The sequence below is a fragment of the Lactuca saligna genome, chromosome 5, assembly GCF_052625555.1.
Source record: "Lactuca saligna cultivar CGN05327 chromosome 5, ASM5262555v1, whole genome shotgun sequence".
Lineage (NCBI taxonomy): Eukaryota > Viridiplantae > Streptophyta > Magnoliopsida > Asterales > Asteraceae > Lactuca > Lactuca saligna.
In genome coordinates this window covers 9,641,850-9,665,045 of record NC_136421.1, presented here as the reverse complement: position 1 = coordinate 9,665,045, position 23,196 = coordinate 9,641,850, and the positions used below count along the sequence as shown (strand labels likewise).

Sequence of the window (23,196 nt, the reverse complement as noted above, 5' to 3'; positions counted from 1 at the left end):
GGGTATTGTTCTATTCAATTACTTTTATTTTGGTTATTTGATAGTATAACTATTTATATGGAATTTTGTGTTGTATTACTTTTCTTATGGCTAGTTTAAAATCAGTTAATTCTATAATGTGTTTTTTATATTTAAATAAATTTATTCTTGGTAATTTATAATTTAATCTATTTGGTATCACAGAATTCAATTAGTTTGATTTTGTTATTATTGCGTCTCCGAAGACTAAACAAAAAATCATGAGAAATATATTTTTATCAAGGGGTCCACGAAATCCCAATTTTGATGGTTTTTGTATTTTTTTTTTCAAGATTAAATATTAAAAAAAATTTAGAAATATTGTACAGAGATTATGGGTATTATAGATTCTAATATTGTTGGTATGGGGTTGAGAAGTTCTCAGTTTTTGAAAAACAAAATATAAAAACTCTTCAAATGTTTCGTTATGTAATTTTTTTTTCAAGATTAGTCAAATTAGAGTATTAAGATTATATATTAACAAGAAGTCATAGAAATATAGATTTTACTTAATTTTATGATGGGTTGTAAGAAACTTTTATTTTTGTGAAAAAGGGAAATCGTTAAAACAAATTTTTTTATACGTTCGTACTGTATTATTACACTCTTTGACACAGCAGTAATGGACGCACCACCACGATCACCACCACTCTTGTAACAAACAAACTAATATAAGACAAACATCCTGGTGCAAGGTGATTTTACATCATTTGAATTGTTTGAAGAAACCCTAGCGATAGCATTCAGAGCAGCTGACATGAATTCCATCTTCTTCACCGGCGGTAACTTTGCTCGACTTGCAGTGAAGAACAACACCAGGAAAATGGGGGAAACAAAGAACAAATCCCGTGTGTTAATGGTAAGTATTTAGTTCACAGTAAGTATTCAATACATAGGAATATAAAAATGTGGAAAATAGTAAGTATTCAATACATAGGAATATAAAAATGTGGAAAACAGAGAGCTTGTAGTCATGATATCGAGCTCTTTTGTTTGTATAATTCCAATGCTGTCGAGCTGTTTTCTTTAATGGTCATAGACCCTAGGGGAATTTGATTGCCTTTTCTTATCATTTATCGATATTTTCAAAATTACAGCTGATCTTATTCTTTAATGTCTATTTATCATTTACAAAAGTGCTTTGAAAATGTGGAAAACAGAGCCTCTGTTAACGATATCGATCTATTTTGTTTATATAGTTGCAATGTGTATCGTCTAGACCCTAGGTAATTTGATTTCTTCTTCTTTATCTTGTTTATCATTTATAAATCTGTGGGAAGTGCTTCGATCCCTTCAAAACTACTGATATTTAAGGCCGAAAACCCTTTGTTTTTCATGTATAAATGAGTGTGAAGTGGTTGGAAACATTTGAAAGGTTCTTTTCTTTATGTTTATGGCTCCTACCAAAAAAATTTCAGGGCAAAGCGAAAGCACAACTCGATTTCACGTACTCCGGAGGATTTCCTCGTTTGAAGCAATCCTTCGTTTCTTCCGATCCTATATCGGAAAGTCAGGTGACCTTTTATCTAATTATGCTAGCTATGTTTCCTTTCCTGGTCATAAGTTTTTTGATGATTAATTCGTGAAGTTTGAATATACAAGTTGAATACTAACATTAATGAAATTGATTGCAGGATCTCTTTAAGGATATGATCTCAAGTGCATCGTTTGTAAGAGGTGGGATGTTGTACAACTCCCCTTTGTCGGATGAAGCCATCATGTTTACTGGAGCTTGCTCAAGGTTACTCAGGTTCTCGTCACCACCACAGCCGTCTGCAACATATGTGTCCCTGTCAATCAACATCCCAAACTCAAGTCCACCCCCAATTCAAATGGAGGAGTTAATTAACCGAGTTGACGAAGGAGAGTTTCAGATTGTGTTCCTAGAACCCTTACAGGGACTGGGTGGCATATATAGGTTTCAACAAAAAGACTTGATCGATTTGAGGAGTGCTTGTAACAATTCCAAGACAGTTCTTGTGATGGATGAGGTAAATCTCTCTTTCTATTAAAACTATATAAGCATATACAAATAAAAAAAAAAAAAAAAAAAACTGATGATACATACTTTGATAATTCAGGTTCAATCTGGGTTAGGGCGTAGCGGAACCTTATGGGCACATACTCCATTCGGTGTTGAACCGGATGCTATGCTCATTGGCTTTGGAGACGACATTGGGATTGGCGCGATTGTTGTCAACGACATACTTGCTGATTACATTCATTTTTATCAGCCGGATAAACAATTCACGCCCACGCCACGTTACGTTGTCTGGATGCCTCGAAGTTGCTTAATATGGTATCCCAACAAGAATATTTGAACAAGGTCCAAAGCAGTGGGAATTATTTGAAGGAGTCATTAATCAAGAACTTGGGAATGCATCATCAGGTTGTGGGCATAAGATCAATTGGTCTGGTTTCTACTATTGAGCTGAAGGTGAATGCGCAACCATTGATCATTGCATGCCAACAGCTGGGGCTTCAGTTGGAGTTTGGGGGAGTAATCAACAGCATTCGGATGATGCCACCTGCTGAGGTAACCCACAAACAAATTGATGAAGCTGTTGCAATCCTTCAGAAATCCATGATAATGGTAAGCTATTAGGATGCTTGATTTTCTTTTTGATCTTTTGGTTTGAGATACTTGATTTTGTTTCATCTTTTGGTTTGAGATACATTTGACTCTTTATTTCTGATCATGCAAGTTACTTCTTATCTAATATGGGTTACCATATTGAGGTTGAGTCCAAAGTTGAAACTTTGAGGGTTTATTGCAGTTGGTTTTTTTCTTTTGTATTCAAGTGGATGTTAAATTTCTGTGGTTTGATTTTCTTTTTATGAATGGGCTAATGGCCTAATGCCTAATTATGGGAAACACAAATTAATCAGAAACTTAACCATGCAGTCGTAATTATAGGACCCAAATAACCATTAATTACAAAATATATCTTCTCCAATTTTAAAACATATGATGTCTACTTTAAACCCAACGTTTTTTTAAATGTTTTGTCTACTCTTAAATCCCAAATGTGTGTTATATGTTGTTGATTGCTTGTGATCTTTTATTTTTCAACGATTTTCGTTTAACTTTTTGTTGCATTTTAATAAAAAAAAAAACTCCGAAACATTTTCTTCAAGTTTCCGTTTTGTTCATCCGATTGTGGATATATACTTTTTATTTGACAAAAAGCTTAGTCTAAATCAAAATGACCATAGTTGTGTAAATTTCTGTCATTTTATGATTATCCTTCAATTTTTATCAACATTTGCAAGGTTATATTTGTATAATAAAATACAATAATACATGGCCGATTTAAATGTATTTTAAGTCCAGATAAAAAAAACCTTTATAATTAATCAAAAGGAAATTTCATTGTCAAAAATAGAATAATGTTCTAGCTAGCTAAGTACCAAACCCAACTACTGATGTATGAAAAAACCATTGTAAAACCAAATCAAAAACTACCATAGTGAATAACATTTGGTCTGTAATACTCGATTGGCGTTTTTTGATGTATAAGTTTAAGTCATTAAACGTATGAAAAGTTAAAATAATTAATATTTTTTATAGCTTTTTCCTTGAAGGATGCTTAAGTAAATTAAAATGTGTTTATTTTTTTTGTATATAAAAAATAACATATAATGTTCTTGCTTCAGTCAAATTTATCAAAATCGAAAACACCTAATGGGGCTTTGTGGAGGAAAAACCAGCTCTTAATTTGATTTGTGGAACACATTTGCATGATTGCATCTTTTATATATGGAAATTTTCTAGTAACTTTTTTATAGCTAAAATTCGGAAAATATGAGCGTTATATTTAGAAACATATTTCATAGGACAGTTAAACAAAAGCAAATAGGGAGATGTAAACCTTCGCATATTATCTTTCGGCTTAAATGATTCAAAAGTGAATATATGACTTTTCAGCCAGCTAGGAGACTGGATCATGGCCCAATTCGCCAAAGGAGATGCATCATAATCGACTATTATGAGGCAATTTTCAATATTATTTCAACACATGCTCCATATATATTAAATATACTAGGTTTTTTTTGAACGGCAAGGAAAAAACATTCATTAAAAGAAGCCAGCAGGATGCTGGACAATCACAATACATACAGAAGATGAATTAAGAAGAGAGAGAGAATAGATATTGTAGATAAGACATCCTAGACTAAGTTAATGTTGATCTAGGAAGTTTAATTGGAATCCATAACATGTTTACAACCAGATTCCCCGCCTAGATTGCTTGAGGCATCGACGACCTTTTATTGAAGCAACACCGACAGGGTACCGGATTTTTGTTCCTTGACGATCCTGCAGGTGCGAATATGAGATCCTTTATGAAAATTCTGCAAATATATCCAATTCCAGGGGGTGCATGCGTGAGCCCCAATTTTTTATGGCCTTGACGATTCTCCAGGAGCGCGTTTGTGGATCTTATGGAATTTATGCAGCTGCCTCCAACTCCAAGAAATGCAATTGAGAGATTCTTCAAGATGTTTTACGACTACCTCCAAAACCAGGAGTGAGTTGAGGAAACCTGCAAGAATAAACAAACACGAATATAGAAAACACACGCCAAAATAGCATATCCCCCCATCCTGTTTAAGTCGACACACATTAGAAAGAAACACACGAAAGAATGCCAAGCGTAGTTATATGCCTAAAAGGATGTCTACCCGGGGTAGAGAAAAAAACGCACACCAAACACACACTTAAACTACAACCTGGCATACACCAAGACACCAAAAGAAATGAAGTGGAAACAGAACCCCCCCCCCCCCCCCCCCCCAATGCATTTTACAACATGCCAGCCTCTTGAATTGGGTTGCAGCACCATTCTAACCATCTGGGCTTCTTAGTTTTATGTCTAACGTTTATCCATAGATACGATAAGGTTTGGATATCATTTATGAGACCGAAAGGAGAGATGCATTTTTTTTGAATAAGCCATTTTGTTTCTAAAATTCCAAATGACCCAAATAAAGACCAAGGACACAGCTTCATGAAGTAATCCTAGATCATCATTAGATTGAAAATTTTCTTTGCAGTGAAGTAAATCTGTAACCGACTGGAAACTTAGTGGAAACCAATGCCACCAAGATCTGATGTCACCCCAAACTTTTAATGACACTGAGCAAGTGGTGAATAAATGGCTCTCAGATTTTGCATGCTGATTGCAAAGGGTGCATAGAGGGTTGGGGCCGATTCCTAATTTGAACAAGTTCTCTTTTGTTGGTAATCTTCCATGACTAACTCTCCATTCTAGTATGTTTACTTTCCGAGGTACCAGATGATTCCAGATCCAACGGTTGCTTGATTTTGGGAGGATCTTGTTATCGATATGGATTCTCAGAGAGGCTACTGTGTATACTCCTGAGGCCACAAGCTTCCAGAACCTACCTTCATTTTGGTTCGAGAAAAGATTTTTAAAGTCAAGATCGAGTTTTGATAGGGAGGAGTGTAGATTAACAATGGTGCCCCAACAAAAGCCTTTTCTCTTTGCCCTTGAAGGAGCATTGAAACCCCCCTCTTTTCCATAAATTGCTGTTATGACATCCTTCCACAACTCTTTTTTGTTCGATTTGAAACGCCACCACCATTTCCCTAATAAAGCTAGGTTTTGAGCTTTCAGGCTCCCGACCCCAAGGCCCCCATCAACAACACTAGCCAAAACCTTGTCCCATGCTATCCATGACATTTTGTTTTTGTTAGTTGAACCTCCCCAAAAGAAACGTCTTCTATAGCTTTCTAATGTATTGATTATCTTTACAGGGGCTTTATATAAGGAGAAAAGATATGTTCCAAGGCTACCAAGAACAGATTTACATAGCGTTAACCTTCCACTGAAAGAAAGATATGCAGCTTTCCATTTAGGCAGTCTAGATTGGAACTTGTTTATCAGAGTGTTCCACTGTGATACTCTTGACATGGCAACCCCCACTGGCATTCCCAAATATGTGAAAGGAATGCACCCAACGAAGCAGTATATACTCCTAGCTAATATTTCAATTTCAAGATTGCTCACCCCTAACCCATAAATTTTGCTCTTTGACATGTTAATTTTAAGCTCGGAAGATAATTCGAAACAACGTAATATTCTAATTAGGTTCTTGGCATTTGAATTGGACCAAGACCCTAGGAAAATCACATCGTCTGCGTATTGTAGATGAGATAAGATTGGACCTGATCTTGGAAGAGATATACCTTTAAATATCCTTTGTTCCACAGCTTCTTCCATGGCGACGTTTAAGCCTTAAGCAACCAAGATAAAGAGGAAGGGAGATAGTGGGTCTCTTTGGCAAATTCCCCTTTCCATATTGAATTCTTTAGTTGCTGATCCGTTTATAAACACTGAAGCTCTAGCTGAAGATAAGCAACCCTGAATCCAGCTTCTCCATTTTCCCCCAAATTCCATTTGTTCCATTACCGAGTCTAGGAAGCCCCAGTTAAGGCAATCGAATGCCTTTTCAAAGTCTATTTTGAGTAGGAAGGCCTTAGTCTTGCTTTTCCTGAGCCAAGATATAACTTCGTTACCAATCAGAGGCCCATCAAGGATGTAACGGTCTTTGATGAAAGCCGTTTGGGTATCGCTGATGACTAATGAGATAACCTTCTTCAGACGTTCTGCTAGTACTTTGGAGATGATTTTGTACAGGCTCCCTATAAGACTTATTGGGCGATAATCATCGAAGGTGTTGGGATCGTTAGTTTTTGGGACTAGAGTGATGAATGAGGAATTGCAACCTTTGTAGTACGAATGATACACGGTTAAAAATTAAATATTTAAATATATAAACACTTTACTTAATCATAATATTAAATGTTTAGAAAGTTTATTATGAAAAAAAATTTGAATATATTATTTCTCTTTGTATTCTCGCTCTCTTCTTGTCTTCTTTCTCGTTTTGACCACGATCTCCTCTCGTGCACACTATCCCGGTTGCAAGGGGAAGAGTGGTGAGAGTGGTGGTGGTGACATGGAGGTGGAAGACGGTGGTGGTCGTGAAGACCATTACGGACGGCCTTAGGAAATGATCCAATTTTAACTTCATACCGAAATAACCGTAAATTACAGAATATATCATGTTCCAATTTTAAAACATATAATGTCTAGCTTAAACCCAACATTTTTTAAATGTATCTTAACATGCATCACTAAAAGATTCATTTTGTCAACAGGCAATAGATTCTTAACATTAATCTATTTTTTGAGTATGCATCTCTCTAAAAGAAGATTTCTGGCAGGCAAGAGATTATTAACATTAATCTCTTTTTTGAGTATGCATCTCTCTAATAGAAGATTTATGGATAGTTGTTTAATAGCTCTCTGTTTTAATAGTTCTCATTGTCTTTTTCACATGAAGATCTTGAAAGAAATCTCTATCAATTTTCCTCCATAAGTTAGAGTTGTTAACTCTAAATCCATGCCTATCCTCCATGATTTATTTTGTTTTAAAATAGGGAACTTGATGGGTTTTGGTCCTAAGAACATCCTATGTGCTCATACAAACCCTAATGCTTGGATCTAGGTTTCTCTATTGTACATGCAAGTTATCCAAGACTATAAACCCTAATTCTAGCATTCAAGTAATCATATTAACATGTAATTAGGTTTAAGATATTACCTTGATTGTTATGTAGCAATAACAATCCCAATTCCTCCTTGAATTGACTTTGGAAGGCTTAGAGTCACAAGTGTCACTCCTCTAATGGTTCACAAACACCATAAGCAAGAGGATGAAGAGGAGAGAGGTTGGAGGCTGCCCAAGAACGTGTGAAACCCTAGAAAGATCATTAGCCACGTTTTTGAGCCTTAAGGGGTCTTTATATAGTTGTGCTATTAGGGTTATCTAACAAGGAAACCCAAATTTAGATGCTTAAGCCCTAAGCAACCCATGGAGCCCTTTCTTTAAGGCTTGGACGATTTCATATGGGCTTCCCCCATAGAATTCGTCCACTCCTTAATACAAGGTAATCCATGGCCCAAATTGCAATTATCTTATAATTACAATTCCAGTGCCTTAAGTTTAATTAATCTCTTTCAGTCACAAAACTAATTACTAATTAATTAAACAATATGATTTCTCCTTTAATATATTATTCTCATAATATATTAATAAATCATATTTAATCATTTCTCTCCATAATTCATCCTATCAAGTTGCTTTGGTGAAGGCAACCAAAAGGACCATGCACCATCGGGTCAAGTACATACCAAAATAGTTATGGACTTAGACACTAATCCAACAGTCTCCCACTTGGATAAGTCTAATAACTATTCTGCGTATGACTTCAAATCCTGATCTGCAATCGTAGCTTTCCAAAGCCGTTGTCAACTCTGATCGTATCAGATACGCGTGTCCTTAGATAAGGGATTATATATTCCTCCATTCTAGATATCGTATAAGACATGATTTCAAATAATTCTCTTTGTACTATTTCTCGATCTCCGATTTATGACGACTGACTAATTGAACAAATCAAATTAGCCCTAGCCCGGCCGAGCATTTACGTTTGTCATCACTAAATCATCGAGGGGCCCAAAGATATCGCTTTTATTCTACTTTGAATAAAAGGAACGGATAAACTTTGATACAATGCTTGCTTGCACTCACTAACCAAATCACACACAACAATATGTTTTATAACACCAAGTTACTAGTGCGTTTTCATATTATTAATGTGCAATCGATTAGCAAGATACAACTCACACATCTCGGTTTCAAGAATATAAGATGTTATCGTCTCACCAATCACTTGTGATACAATTCATGAAGTGATCCAAATGAGCGTGGGTTTAATCCAATGCTCAAATCTTATTCATAAGCACTCATGAACGTTGTAACAAACATTTGCTTATGTCTAATACTCTTTTAGACAATCCACACACCAACCAATTCACGACAATCTTCCTTCATACCTACTTCCAACATATGAATGACTGTGGCCCGTTCGAATAATTTGACTGCACTTAACCAATTAAATTATTCAGGAAGTCAAAACATGCAAAGTGAAACACAAGAATAATACTAATCCCATATGGCCTCAAACCTTTGAGTATAAGTAAAACTCCTTTTATTTATCACCATATTGATTACTCATTATTTGTCGTTTCGGGTAATCAACTTCTTACTTGAATTATTACACTTGTCCCATGCTCCTAGCATGCACACATTGTTATGGTTCTTACTTTGTGAAATAGATCAAATTGAACACATTTCCAATCATTCTCATTTCACAACTCCAAATCCTTTTTTCATAAGTGAAAGAATATCAAATTCTTGCTACTTATAGAATATGCTAGATTCTAACATTCTATGCAACAATCCTTTCGTAATATCATTGCACCAAAGTCCCAAAGACTATTGCCAATGATATTACAAAGTCCTCTATCGAATATTGTTACAAGACAATTCCTTAGATATGATGTCTCTCACTCAAAGTACATTCTTTGAACATCCTTTTGCATAAAAGTTTCTAATCTAGACATAGATTTTCAATATTCAATTCCCAATATGGACACTATTCCATATTTTCCATTTGACAACTCATTCTTAATAGGATCTTTTCTATTCATAATAATGTCGATCTGGTCCATTCAATACCATACTTCCAACTACTCACAAGCAACCAATCCTCGTCGAACTTTAGATTGTCCTTTGATAGTTGTTTAATTATTTTAGTCAAAACCGATTCTAGTCCTTTTTCCCTCTAAATGCGCTAGACATTTGAAAAATTTTATAATGGTCAAATATTAAAGCAATTGCAATCAATCCTATACCCAAAGCGTATTGGACACGATGCATAATGTTTTATTTGCTATGTTCTCAAAATTCGAATTGTGAAGAGGAATGTCGTAATCATAATCGAAAATTTTAAGAACAGACTATGTACCTTTGACTAAATTTATTAACATTTCTCAACCTAAGCCTTTAGATTTGAAATGAAGCATAATGTTCTCTCCCTTAATTATAGCACAACAACTATTCCATCCTTACAACTTTGCAAAGAAGACTCTTGTTTTCTATAATTAATATTGCCAACTTGCAATACTTGCCTTAATAATCATACAATCATAACATTTATGCTCCCACTTTCATTATGATTATTATAAAACATAACACTTATGCTCCCACTAGCTTTGACATGTATTCATAAACATCTTAACTTTCAGAAAAACAATACCTATTGAATTTCTTAAGTCAATGTTTCTAATACTTAATGCTTTTGATAATCTTTTATCAAGGCTTCTCGAACTTATACACCTTTGCCTTAGATAGTTCATATGTGTGTCTAAACAATTAAGACTAATTGCCAAACCTCACAATTCAAATCATGGAAAGGGATACCGTAACCATAATCAAATTCGAGAATGAAATTTTACAATCACTATCTTCTTAAAATCTTTCTTAGTGAAAGCAATTTCTCACAATCATTTTCATGAAGGAGGAAATCTTATGACACTTAGATTTAAACGGTGTATGTGTTCCTCTCCATGTGAATTTGTCAAAACCAAAGTTTACGACAAATTCAAACTCATATGGACCGAACTTTCTTAATCTTGATTTCTTGCCTTATGGTAGCACAGCTGCCCACCACGTCTTCCAAGTAGTTTAAGCAGCTCACCTTTTCCTATCAATGTACCTTTCATTGATTAAGGTGCTTTGCCTTTTATGCGTTCAAAATGAGAACTCATAGGACTCACATGCATAATTAACTCAATTGGAACAGCACAGAATCAAAATATTGTCAACACGATATGTTGTAAAACTCAACTCGTGTGCTAGTGATGATCGTTAAGGTTTATTTGATTTGGTCTCGAAACCTTTCAAGACCATTAATACTCCCACTGACTCCTTGACATATAAGATTCTCTTGTCAATAACCATTTCTTGACAAAACAAATATTCAAGAGTTAGTGTAGCTTTTATCAAAACACTTCATAAAATGGTCGTAGTTGGTCTTTGTCTTATCCAAGACATCACAACTTTCCACATTTAATGAATGTCATAAACCTTCTTAGTACTTGTCACTTATTACCACAATCTTAACTTTAAGACTTGTTATTGGAACAAAGTATGATTGACTTCTTGATTTAACCATTTCTTCAATTCTTGATTCCTCTTCTTAAACAATTGTACTAAGACTCACTTAGAGGATCAATTGAGATATGGTTCTTAATCATTAAGACCTATCATAAAGCATAAAAGCTACTCTCCCTTCTTCTTAGAACAGAGAAACTTTTATCTTTCTGCCTACTTCATTCTTCTTATTCGTTTTGCTATTGATTTAAACTTTTCTAATCAATACCGAATTATACTTAATCTTATAAGTATAATCATATTTACTAAACCTTTAGTAAATCATGACGAATATCTTTGTTACTCTTATGGTGGACTTGATCAACACACGACTTTGTGTGCTCGATCTCCTAGTCCTTCACTTGACACTTTGTCAACGAATTAGTTTAATTTCCAAATATGAAATTTCTCATTCATCATGCAACCAAGTTGCGGGATTCCAAATTTCTGTCCAATTGAAACTTGGGTGATGAGAAACTCTCCCTATTTGGTAAATTCTCAACCTTACCATAAATAAGAATCATATCCATTTGTTGTAGAAATATTCAAACACCAATTTTCATAATGATTTCATTGCAAGGAAATAAACAAACAAATAAATAAGTCAAACCAAAATTTATTTTATTTATAAAAGCAGCGGAAAACATTTGTCCTTACAATGCAAAATCCATTGAAAACTATGTATTTCAAAAAGAAAATTTCTAACAACTCTATCATAACTATCTAAGCTCAAAATCTAATCTTCAAGTCCATGCAATCAAGATCCATTCCTCGTGATTAGATTCATCTTGCTCTTTCACCAAGCTTCCTTTCTTTTCACCGATCCTGCAAAACATTCAAATGCAATCTTATCACATAATGTGTTTTGAATCAATGAATAGGAACTTAACGAAGTTAGATAGTGGATTTTACCTGAAGCGCAGTCATACTCTTTGACTCTCCCATCTTTGAAAATTTCAGGCTCTTGGGGAAGACTTCTATCCAACGCCCTTCCTCTTGGCAGCAAACGCAGGTCGCTTCTCTTAGAACATCCTCGGAGGCATGGTCGGTTGACTTTCCCAACAAATACGCTCCATTGCTTCGCCAAATCATTTCTGATTCAACAGCAATGAGCATGTAAATTAGGTCAATGAGGTTGTCGTCATGATCCATCATATAATACTTTCTTTTGAACTCATTATATGATTCAGGAAGTGACTGCAAAACCTAATTTACAGCCAACTCATTCGGGAATGACACACCCAATATTATCAACCTATCAATGTGTGATTTCATTCCTAGAACGTGGGCACACACGGGCTTACCATCTTCATGTTTCATTTCCAATAGGGCCTTAGTGATATTGAACCTTTCAATTCTTCGATCTTGTGGGTTAGGGAGAACAATTGGAGGAGGAGGAGGAAGTGAAGCATGATTTCTTGTTCCTTGATCGAATCGTGGAATATCATCTTCATGTGGAATGCTTGTTCCACGGGATTAGGGAAGACCATAGTTGTCGAACTTTGACATTTACAAAACGGGAGAAACAAATTAAAGTTAGTTGATTGATTGATTAAGTCCTTAGTAAATCACCCAAATGAGATACTAAGGCTAGGACCCAACACAATATGCTACAACCTAGAAAAGGGATGCCGTAATCTAGTTGCAGAATATTTGAAGGCAAGTGAATGACGATTCACTAATTTCCGCCATGAAAAACGAAAAAGAAATTTAAGTTTTAAATCTATGAAAACTCCTAGATCCTTTGAGATTCATTGACCATTTCAATGGCATGTTTAAATCTCGATATGCCCCTCTTGTTTGTGACTGGGATGCCGAGGATCACAAAGCGGGTGTGAATAACCATGCAAACTTACATGGTGCCCTAACATGTTACAGTCACCTATTCGATGTGCCGGTAAACCACACACGCTCCACCGAACTATGAAAAACATTGAGTCACCCTTTGCTACCTTTGCTTAGAACCATTTAGTGTGCCGGTAAACCACACACGCTCCACTAATGTCTTCGCAAGGGCAAAAAGTGTAATTTCATGGAATTGCATCAATTCACTTTGCCTAAGTAACTAAGATTGGGAATTTGTGAAAACATTTAGTTACTTTTGTATTTCATTATACTTATAATGGAAGGTTTCGTCCTATCCTACCCGTTCGGCTAACGACCCTCCACTAGTCAAGAGTGCGGTGGGTAAGAGTGGATACCCATTCAATCGCCATATTATAGGCAATTTCCTTAAACACCCCTTATAGACTAGCTTCGTGAATGAGGCTTACTAATGGTAAGACTGACTTTTACTCATACATATATATAATGTTAGACTTTTAATGTTGTATATAGTATAGGGTGTATTTTACACTTTTAAAATACTATGTGGTTAACCTTAACAATTACACTTTTAATTCAATTGAATGGTTAACCTAAACTTTTATGGATTTATTAAATCTTTTTTAATTATACACCTTAATTAATTAATAAAACCATAAGGGAGTGATTTGAACTTTTTCAAAACATTACTAGGGTTTTAGAATTTAACATTCCTAATTAACTTTTAATCAACTTTTAAATTCCAAAACTTGAGGGCAAGTTTTGAAACATTTCAAAACATTAGGATTTAGAATTTAAATATACATCAAAATTAAACTATTTAATTAAAATTTAAATTCCAAAACTTGAGGGAAAGTTTTGAACCTTTTTCAAAACATTAGGGTTTCAACTATTTAAATTTCAAAACAACAAACTTTTGGGTTCAAATTTAACTATAAAACCTAAAAGGCAAAATATGAAACTTTTCATAACAACAAGGATCAAATAACAAATAATTCAAATTAACATTTAATCACATAATTATCCATATTTGATTTATTTAATGATTTCTTGCAAAACAATTTATCAATTTACTCAAAATAATTAATCAATTATCACATAAGGAAACAATTATCTTATTAATTGATAAATACTTCGATTAGATCAAAATTATAGTCAAATATATCATATAATCGAATTAATATTGATCTAACATGATAAGGTAACTATCCATAAGCAAAAACAGCAAGAAAACCCGAGATATCCTACATCTGACGAGTTGACTCGTCGAGTCAGCATGGACTCGGCGAGTCTAGCCTCCAAAAAACAAATTTTTTTGAACATGTAATGCATCAATACAATTGAAACCAGTCTAGGCTCTGATACCACTGATGGGTTTTGGTCCTAAGAACATCCTATGTGCTCATACAAACCCTAATGCTTGGATCTAGGTTTCTCTATTGTACATGCAAGTTATCCAAGACTATAAACCCTAATTCTAGCATTCAAGTAATCATATTAACATGTAATTAGGTTTAAGATATTACCTTGATTGTTATGTAGCAATAACAATCCCAATTCCTCCTTGAATTGACTTTGGAAGGCTTAGAGTCACAAGTGTCACTCCTCTAATGGTTCACATACACCATAAGCAAGAGGATGAAGAGGAGAGAGGTTGGAGGCTGCCAAGAACGTGTGAAACCCTAGAAAGATCATTAGCCACGTTTTTGAGCCTTAAGGGGTCTTTATATAGTTGGGCTATTAGGGTTATCTAACAAGGAAACCCTAATTTGGATGCTTAAGCCCTAAGCAACCCATGGAGCCCTTTCTTTAAGGCTTGGACGATTTCATATGGGCTTCCCCCATAGAATTCGTCCACTCCTTAATACAAGGCAATCCATGGCCCAAATTGCAATTATCTTATAATTACAATTCCGGTCCCTTAAGTTTAATTAATCTCTTTCAGTCACAAAACTAATTACTAATTAATTAAACAATATGATTTCTCCTTTAATATATTATTCTCATAATATATTAATAAATCATATTTAATCATTTCTCTCCATAATTCATTCTATCAAGTTGCTTTGGTGAAGGCAACCAAAAGGACCATGCACCATCGGGTCAAGTACATACCAAAATAGTTATGGACTTAGACACTAATCCAACAGAACTTACTCAGATCTCATATTTTGTTCTCTGTTGTTTCTGAAACTGAATTTGCAGGCGGAGATTATTGTTTACTTGAAATACTTTCAGGCTACCCCAGACTCACCATTCCCTACCCAACGTCTCGGACCACCACCCATCCCCGGTTACCATTACCATCCACAACCACCTATGAATCGAAATCACCATTACAGCTGCCAAAATCTTACCAATTTCAAACCCACAAAGGGGATTATTCCTGCGACCCGAATAAACTTCAATTTTTGTTCAATTTAGAACAAGCTTATCGAATTAAACTCTGATTCCTTCAATTTAAAGAAGCTTGAACTTGATCGTTCACTTGATTCATGTTACCATCAGCAACATAACTGATCTCCATGAACTTGGTCGGGTGGTTCTTGAGTTTAATCTTGCAATAACATGTCGAAGGAGAAGTAGCAGTAGTGCCACCATTGATGAACTTAGATACACATAGATATGAGGGAGACAAAGAAATTACAGGCTGAAAAATATCTTCTAGACCTATGTATGACATATCGATAATAAACATGCTATAATTAATATGTTGAATAGCTGAGGGTATAATCATCATTACACTTCAAATTTAAGTTGATTATAAAACCCTACTATGGAAGAATCAGTCATCTAAGGAGTTGGCTAAAAATACACCATATTTTTCCATTTAGACATCCTATATAGCTTTTTAAGGTATTTTTATTGGTTGAAATTACATTGTTTTTCTGAAAAAGATAATTACAAATAGTTACATTCCCATATTATCTTTTGGGTTAAATGATTAAAAAGTGAATCATGGCACAATGGAGATGCATCGTAATCAATTATTATGAGGCCATTTTTAATATTATTTCAACACAACCTTCAATATTATTTCAACATAAGCTGCATATATTAAATACTAGATTATAATACGAATGATCCACAGTTGAAAATAAAATATTTAAATAAAGAAACACTTTATTTAATCATAATATTAAATGTTTAGAAAGTTTATTATGAAATATATATATATATATATATATATATATATATATATATATATATATATATATATATATATATATATATATATATAATTTTTTCTTTAAAACTAATACCTACTATAAAACATATAATTTTTTTTTTATAAACTCAAGAGTCATTAAAAAAAATAACCAAATCAAGTTAAAAAAACATACAAACGGTACTTATATAAAAGTTAACATCTATTTTGATGTAATGAATTACTATTAAAAAAGAAAATATGTTGAATTTGTCGTTCATAAGCATATAGATAGATATAGAGGAATAGATAGATACAGAGGAAGTTTTTACATCATTTTCTTTTATCGGGGGTATATGGGACACACAAAATAGTGAAATATGCATTATATTGAAGAACCCATATAATAAATTGAATCACTAGATTGGAATTTGAAGTGTGAAAACACAAACGATATATCTGATAATGAAGTTGTGATGTCCATGAGCAAACAAGAAGTTGAGCCTTGACATACAAAACACTACAACCAACGAAGAAGACGGTAGCGACTGCGGATGGTCGTGGAATCAATGACTCACCAGCGAGACAAATAAAAGTTTCAAGAAATGAAAACTCAATTTGACAACACAAAGAATTTTTTGAACATAAAGTAATCTAACAAAAACTAGATGGGAAACCCCGCGGAACAAACAAATTTTCTGAACACATGTATCGGATATTTTTGTTGATGTTTGGCGGGTGACAAAAGTAGGATGCTATAAAGCTACTTTAGTATTTTGTTTTAAAATATGCCAAAATCCACCACCTACCAAAAACCCACTTATCATTAGCCGAATCAAGCGCATTTGGATGAATTCGGTTCAACTCTTCATGATTCGGCTCCACACGTATACATTTGCCCGACAATCTTTCTTCGTGTTTCACATGAACCTAGTGGAAATGTAATACTGTTTTGGGTAAGAAATAAATAATAAGAAGTTGAACAAAAAAACATAAACAAAAACGTTTAAATGAGAAGTACATTGCTATTTAGTGTATTTACCATCTAAATATGAAAAAAAAAACGCAACAAATAGAAATGTAATTTGTGTTTTGGAAAAGAATAAAATAATAAGAAAAACCAAAAGTAGAATGTTATAATGAGAAAAATATGCTATAATGAGAAAAAAAAGTAGAACACTATTTTTTGCATGTAGCCCATTTTTTATTCTTAGATTTAGGGGTAGAATGTAGAGAAAGCGACATAACATGCATTTTAATCAAATAAACTTTTATTGACACACTGTATATAGGGCCATACATATTAAAATTATTATATATATATATATATATATATATATATATATATATATATATATATATATATATATATATATATATATATATATATATAAACGAAAAAAAATATTGGTTATGTCAATTTTGTCAAAAAATTACAAATTCTCTACATTTTTACACAAGAAATTGCATTATGGTCAAAATGTATGTAGGGGTATAATTAAATAGCATATGTAGGGCTATTTTCGTCAAAAACTGTTTGAATCACTGAACTTTTAACGAAAGCAAATGTATGTATGTGGTTTTTGATCAAAAATGTTATTAGCAATCATGAGGAAAAACAGTTAATATGAGCATTTGGGTCATACCTATTATAATTATTAATAATGTAACCAAATAAAACTACCCTTTCGGGCAATTTAGTCATACTTTTAAGTCCTCTAATTTTTAACCCAAGGAACTGCATTATAGTCCGTTTGTATGTAAGGGCAAAATTAAAATTTTTATGTAGGGGCATTTTGGTCAAAAACTCAAAAAAAAATTATTTTCTCTAAAATTAACAAACAAACTACATTATGGTCAAAATGTATGTAGAGGCATATTTTAAAATAATGTTTGTAGTGGCAATTTGATCACAGCTGTTATAAAACTTTATGTAGGGGCAAATTGGTAAATGCCTAAATTACAATTTTCTAACAAAAAAAATCGGTATTTATGGGCAATGTCGTATATAAATATCTAAAATTCCCTTCATCTAATCGGTTAATAAGTGGGCTTACCGGAGGTCATTACAGGAGGAGATAGTCGGTTATACTCTCGAGGTGTAACGTTTAGAGTATTTTCTCCACCCTGCTCCGGAAACCGCAATATCAACATTTAAGTGAGCAACAACTTTTGAAGCTAACATATCTTCTTTTTCTTCAACCCATTTTGTTGATCCAATCTGGAAAACCAACATAAAAACTCAGTTTAACATTTTTTATTTTACTTTCCTTATAGAAACTGCAATTTTGTGTGTGTGTGCTCTTCGTTCATTCCTATCAACATTTAAATAATTATTTAATATACAAAATAATGTTTTGAATGTGAAGTTGTATGTAGAAGATTGCAGAACCTGACAGCATTAGCAACAACAATCTTTTGCTTTGCGAAGTTGATCATTAGTTTTCTTTGAGGTGTGACATGTCCAAGAGGACCAACAATTGCAACTCCAGCTGTTCCCTGTATATAAAAAATGGGAAGGAAGAAATTATATAATAAGAAATATGCCATGTTATTTAAAAGAAACTGAGTCCAAGTCAGTATAGAGGAATAAAAGTCGGAACCTACCAAGTTTGAACAACAAAAACAATATAATAAGGCCCAAATTAATTTCTTTTTAACAGAGCAAGCTGTCTAAAATTCTCAGCAATCAATGGATTTAAGAAATTCATAATCAAAATTCAGCAAGCAATCATAATTATATAAGAAAGAAACCAATTTAAGGGAAAAGGTAGAAAATGAGAACACGTACAGGAGATGTTTGGTGAAATAAATAGATTTCAGGGAAGAGAGTCGTAAGCTTACCTATGATGCTGCAGGCGGACGAAGATGCTAGATTGGTCGAGGAACTCGCAGGAGTGGCCGAGGTGGGGTTTGCTCAAGTGCGGTGGTTGCAGGTAGAAAGGAAATAGAAGCGTAGAAGGAAGAGATGGTGAACGGTGGCTTGTTCGATGGTGGTAAAGTTTGTCTGACGGTGGAAGCAAAAACAATTGAGAAAAAGAATAGAAAGGGTATTTGATGGAGAGGCGGTAGAAAATTCTAGAAACAGAACACGTGTCGAACACCTGTCCACCACACCGACCCAAACATAAAATTTGTACAAAAATTTTGAGGGAGAGAATTGTAATTTCAAGAAAAAAACTGGTGCAATTTTAACATACATGAAAGGCAAGACATAAATGACCATAGATAAATAAACAAAGGACCAAATATGTCAATTTCTTAGGAATTTCACTGTAGCTAACATGAGGGAATTTTAATATATATATGGTTAGATTATTTTGTTTTTACTAACTACTATGTGCCAAATGCATAAATCTGGACCATCGGATGGAATATAATCAAAGGTCATGATCTCAGCGTTTATGATAGTAGAATATGATAACATGTACCGTATAATCACACAAATTTCAACATAAGGGCATTTTAGTCAATTAACATATATTAAAAAAAGGAAAAATTTGGATTTTTAAGGATGATTAATTTCTTTATTTTTTAAATATCTGAATATTTTAAATTAATTTAAATTTAAAAATCCGATTTTATTCTGTCAAAATGATAGAATGCCAATCATAAACTAGTAAATATATTTTTCGATTTTATTCTCTCAGAATAACAGAATGTCAACCATAAACTAGTAAATACATTTTGAAAGACTACATAAAATCGATTCTTGAACTAATAATATATCAAAAAATTACATCGTATGATTGTGATTCATTGAATAATAACAAACATTCTGAAGGAATAACAAGTATAATTCTTAAAAAATAACAACATTCTTAAACAATGAGTGTGATCATTCTTTAATTCATTCTTCAACTCTTTCCCATCAAGTCTTCAAGCCATTCTTGAGGCCATTTCTACCAGAAATTCATTGCCAAGTAATTTGTAGTGATACACTTGTAAAACCTGCACGTTAAACATACAAATAATTAACTACAATTCTATCAGAATACAACAATAATATTCTTACAAAATAAACTATTCTGCAAGAATATTCTTTAAGAATTTTTATTATCAAGAATATACCTAACAAACAAAATAAGAAACTAGCATCAACCTATTCTGACAGAATAAGGAACTAACATTCTTCTGGTTCCTGTGTTTCTTCTCGATATGCTCAATGTATTTAACTGCAAATTCTGACAGAATAAGGAACTAGCATCAACCTATTGTTATGAAAATGGCATCCAACCTAATCTAAATTGAGTTATATAGTTCTGAAAAGAATAAGAAACAAAGTGAAGTAAAAACATTAAAGATTTTTAACTATTTTTTCATTGAGGCATTTTATCGAACACATGGAGGCGATGACAGAATGTTGTTTGTAAACAAAAATTGCAAATATGGTAATGGATCATAACTCATAAGACTTACATTGATGGATGAAAATGAGGAATACTAGGTAGATTACAACTTATACTGATTGAAATTGCAGTGTCAATTTGTTCATGTGCATATTCCAAGTTATTCACTACTTCCTGTTGTTTCATTCATCATAAATCCATCAATATCATATAACAAGATCATATAAAAATGATTGTTACTTAATTTCAAAATCAATGAAATACAAAAGCCTTGGAAATTAAAATCAGCATACATGGGAGATCATCGTATCCCTGGCGAACGTCTCTGTTCGATGTACCGTCGGTGGTCGGCGCCATCGAAGACCAAAGGGCCCTGCTCCACCCGTTCTCTTCTCTAATCTATAAAGTTGGTGGTTCTTCGGTGCTGTGGGGTGGTGCTACTACTCTGGTGGTGTCGAAACTGATTTAGGAGGGGATAAGGGTTTCTGGGCCTGTGAAGAGAGAACGATGATTTTTAAAGAAGTAATGAGAATCGGTGGTGGTGTTATATGAAACTGATAACCTAAATTAGTGGGATATTGATTGATTTTTTTTTCTTTTACCATAATTAATGATAGTGTAGATTACTCTTATACCCTTTTATTATTTATTAGTGATTAGTGATTTAATTATTTCCTGAATTCTCATTGGTGCATTTAGACACACAATACTTGCTAAAAACATGTGATTTTAGTGTCACCATGTCATTTTAAGTAACTAGAACTAACATGTGAGATAATGGGTTTCATGGTTTGTACTCTAAGACATGTACAGGGTTGTGCGGAGTGCACGCATGTATAAGATCGAGTCAGAAGCCGGTTCGACGACTAGTCGGGGGTTCGGGGGCAGCGCCCCCGAGTCCGTTTAATATGAGTCTAATATTGTTTTCTATAGTAAAAGGTCGTTTGTTTTTTGTTTAATGAGCTTAATGAGTTGAGCATGACTATAAATGAAAAAAGTTTGAAATTGTGCGAGTGCAACATCAAATAGAACGATTGGAACAAAGGATTTGGTAAGTTTAAGCTTATTACATCAATTTTTTTTCTTATTTAGTTATGAAATAAAAGGACTCTTAAAATCAAATGTGTTTGAATCTGTAAGAATTTTAATTGAATTCAAACCAAGTATAAGATATTAAGATTGTAACATGTCACATAAATAGAAACAAGTCGTTGGGGATGTTTGGAGTTGTCGCAAACCTAAATAATCAATTTTACTCTTTTTCAAATCTGATTCTAATTTTTTGGTTCCTTGGATTGCTTATTGTTTTACATTTGGTGAAAGTACGAAGCAGTAACAGTTTGATCCATGTGACTATTATGGCACTTCCATAAGATGATCATTTTAGGGATTATAAATATTAAACAATTCTAAAACTGCTTATACATTGATTTGTGCTTTAGGTGTAAAATGAATAGTTGTTAAACCTACTTGGGATAGAACCTTCATTTGTGTTTTTGGTAAATATTGTTGACTTCGATTTTAATTCCTCCACTTCTTCATAAAATTATAAATTTCTATTATTATTTTTATGTCAAAATGTGAAATAATATGCTCTAAAACTTTGTTGTCCCCATGACTACTTCTTGAACACAATAAGTATTATTTAGCTCTTACATCATACAATTCATTATTACCATGAATAAGAAACATGTCATTTTAGTTTGAGAATCATAAAAAATGTCTGCTTATGTTTATAGGAGTAGTAAGTAGATTAGGAAGAAGATGAAGGAGTATAATAACGTCAAGAGGAGAAAAACGTGATTAGTGCTAGACTTATAGTATACACCAAATATCATTTAACTAATTGAGATAGAGAAATGGATAGATACTACCAAGAAAAAAAAATCATTTTTGTGTGGAATCTTAAATATATCATTTTATAAATTATTTTTTTGTTGCTACACTTCATGGGTCGTTCCAAAACAAGAAATTATGAATTTGTTTTAAAAATGATTGTTTGATATTACTATGCGAAAAAAATGAACACTTTTAATCTGTTTTAGGGTCATCTGATATTAAAGATGACCTATAATCTGTAAAGTCAACTCATTAAGTTGATTATTTGAAATATTTTTATTGATGGAATGCTTTCTCATTGACTAAATATGAGTTGTAAAATTGTTAGATGTTGTTTTTTCCAAAGTCATGTTGGTAGTGTCTCTCATTAGTGCGATTGCTTCTCCACCATATCAAACTGTAATAAGCTTATTAGGGTTTGCGGTGGAGAGCGATAGCTGTTGTGGCTGATGTCGAGGCAAGTGTTGTGACTACTATCGTAATTGTAGGGGTGGCCATGGGTTGTTGTATTTTAGCTAATCTTTGAGATTGGTTGCACTCCTTTTTGTTCCAAAACTTTCGCTTCTTGTTCGTAGGTTTGTGGCCTGAGGCATTTTCGTTGGTAGACACCCGCTGGTGCTCTTGATTGTTATTGCAGTTAGTATTTCCGACACCATCTCCGCGCCTGCTGGCATGATTAGCATTAAGATGTGCCATGACAGCTGCCACGGCTTCCGTGACTGCAGCTTGAAAAGTATCAGAGTCTATCTGCTGGGTTGGCGCCTTGCTAGTTGGTTGGTTGCCTCTTGGTGAAGACATAGCTCTGTTTCATGATGAAAAATGACTTCGTAAGTGGGGATAATTATCTCAAGTGCATTCTTATGATTTATATTCACAAATATAAATTTTTGCACTTTATTGTACTATTCTTAGTGTTTCTGCTAACGTTCC

General features: G+C 33.5%; 1 protein-coding gene and 1 long non-coding RNA gene across 3 annotated transcripts; one reads left to right on the top strand and one right to left on the bottom strand.

The window, feature by feature from the left end:
• The first annotated feature begins 775 nt into the window (after positions 1 to 775).
• On the top strand, positions 776 to 2,789 carry LOC145045042 (uncharacterized). The gene is made up of 5 exons (XM_078993392.1): positions 776 to 877; positions 979 to 1,050; positions 1,437 to 1,532; positions 1,653 to 2,009; positions 2,100 to 2,789. The coding sequence occupies exons 1-5, from the start codon at positions 776 to 778 to the stop codon at positions 2,337 to 2,339; spliced, it is 867 nt and encodes a 288-aa protein (XP_078849518.1). The 3' UTR covers positions 2,340 to 2,789.
• A 13,693-nt stretch (positions 2,790 to 16,482) lies between these two features.
• Positions 16,483 to 19,086, bottom strand: LOC144997462 (uncharacterized). Of its 2 annotated transcripts, none has more exons than XR_013659809.1 (4): positions 18,923 to 19,086; positions 18,471 to 18,577; positions 18,136 to 18,299; positions 16,483 to 17,025 (listed from the first exon to the last, which is right to left on the bottom strand). It is a non-coding gene; the product is annotated as an uncharacterized LOC144997462 (long non-coding RNA). The 2 variants fall into 2 exon arrangements; XR_013659810.1 differs by having other exon boundaries at positions 16,483 to 17,008.
• Positions 19,087 to 23,196: the final 4,110 nt, after the last annotated feature.

What these genes read in the sequence shown, in the direction of transcription:
- LOC145045042 (XM_078993392.1), top strand. Translation starts at nt 776, where the DNA reads ATGAATTCCATCTTCTTCACCGGCGGTAACTTTGCTCGACTTGCAGTG. An exon ending in ACAAATCCCGTGTGTTAATG is followed by an intron (nt 878 to 978) that starts GTAAGTATTTAG and finishes TGTGGAAAACAG; the next exon opens with AGAGCTTGTAGTCATGATAT. An exon ending in TCGAGCTGTTTTCTTTAATG is followed by an intron (nt 1,051 to 1,436) that starts GTCATAGACCCT and finishes AAAAAATTTCAG; the next exon opens with GGCAAAGCGAAAGCACAACT.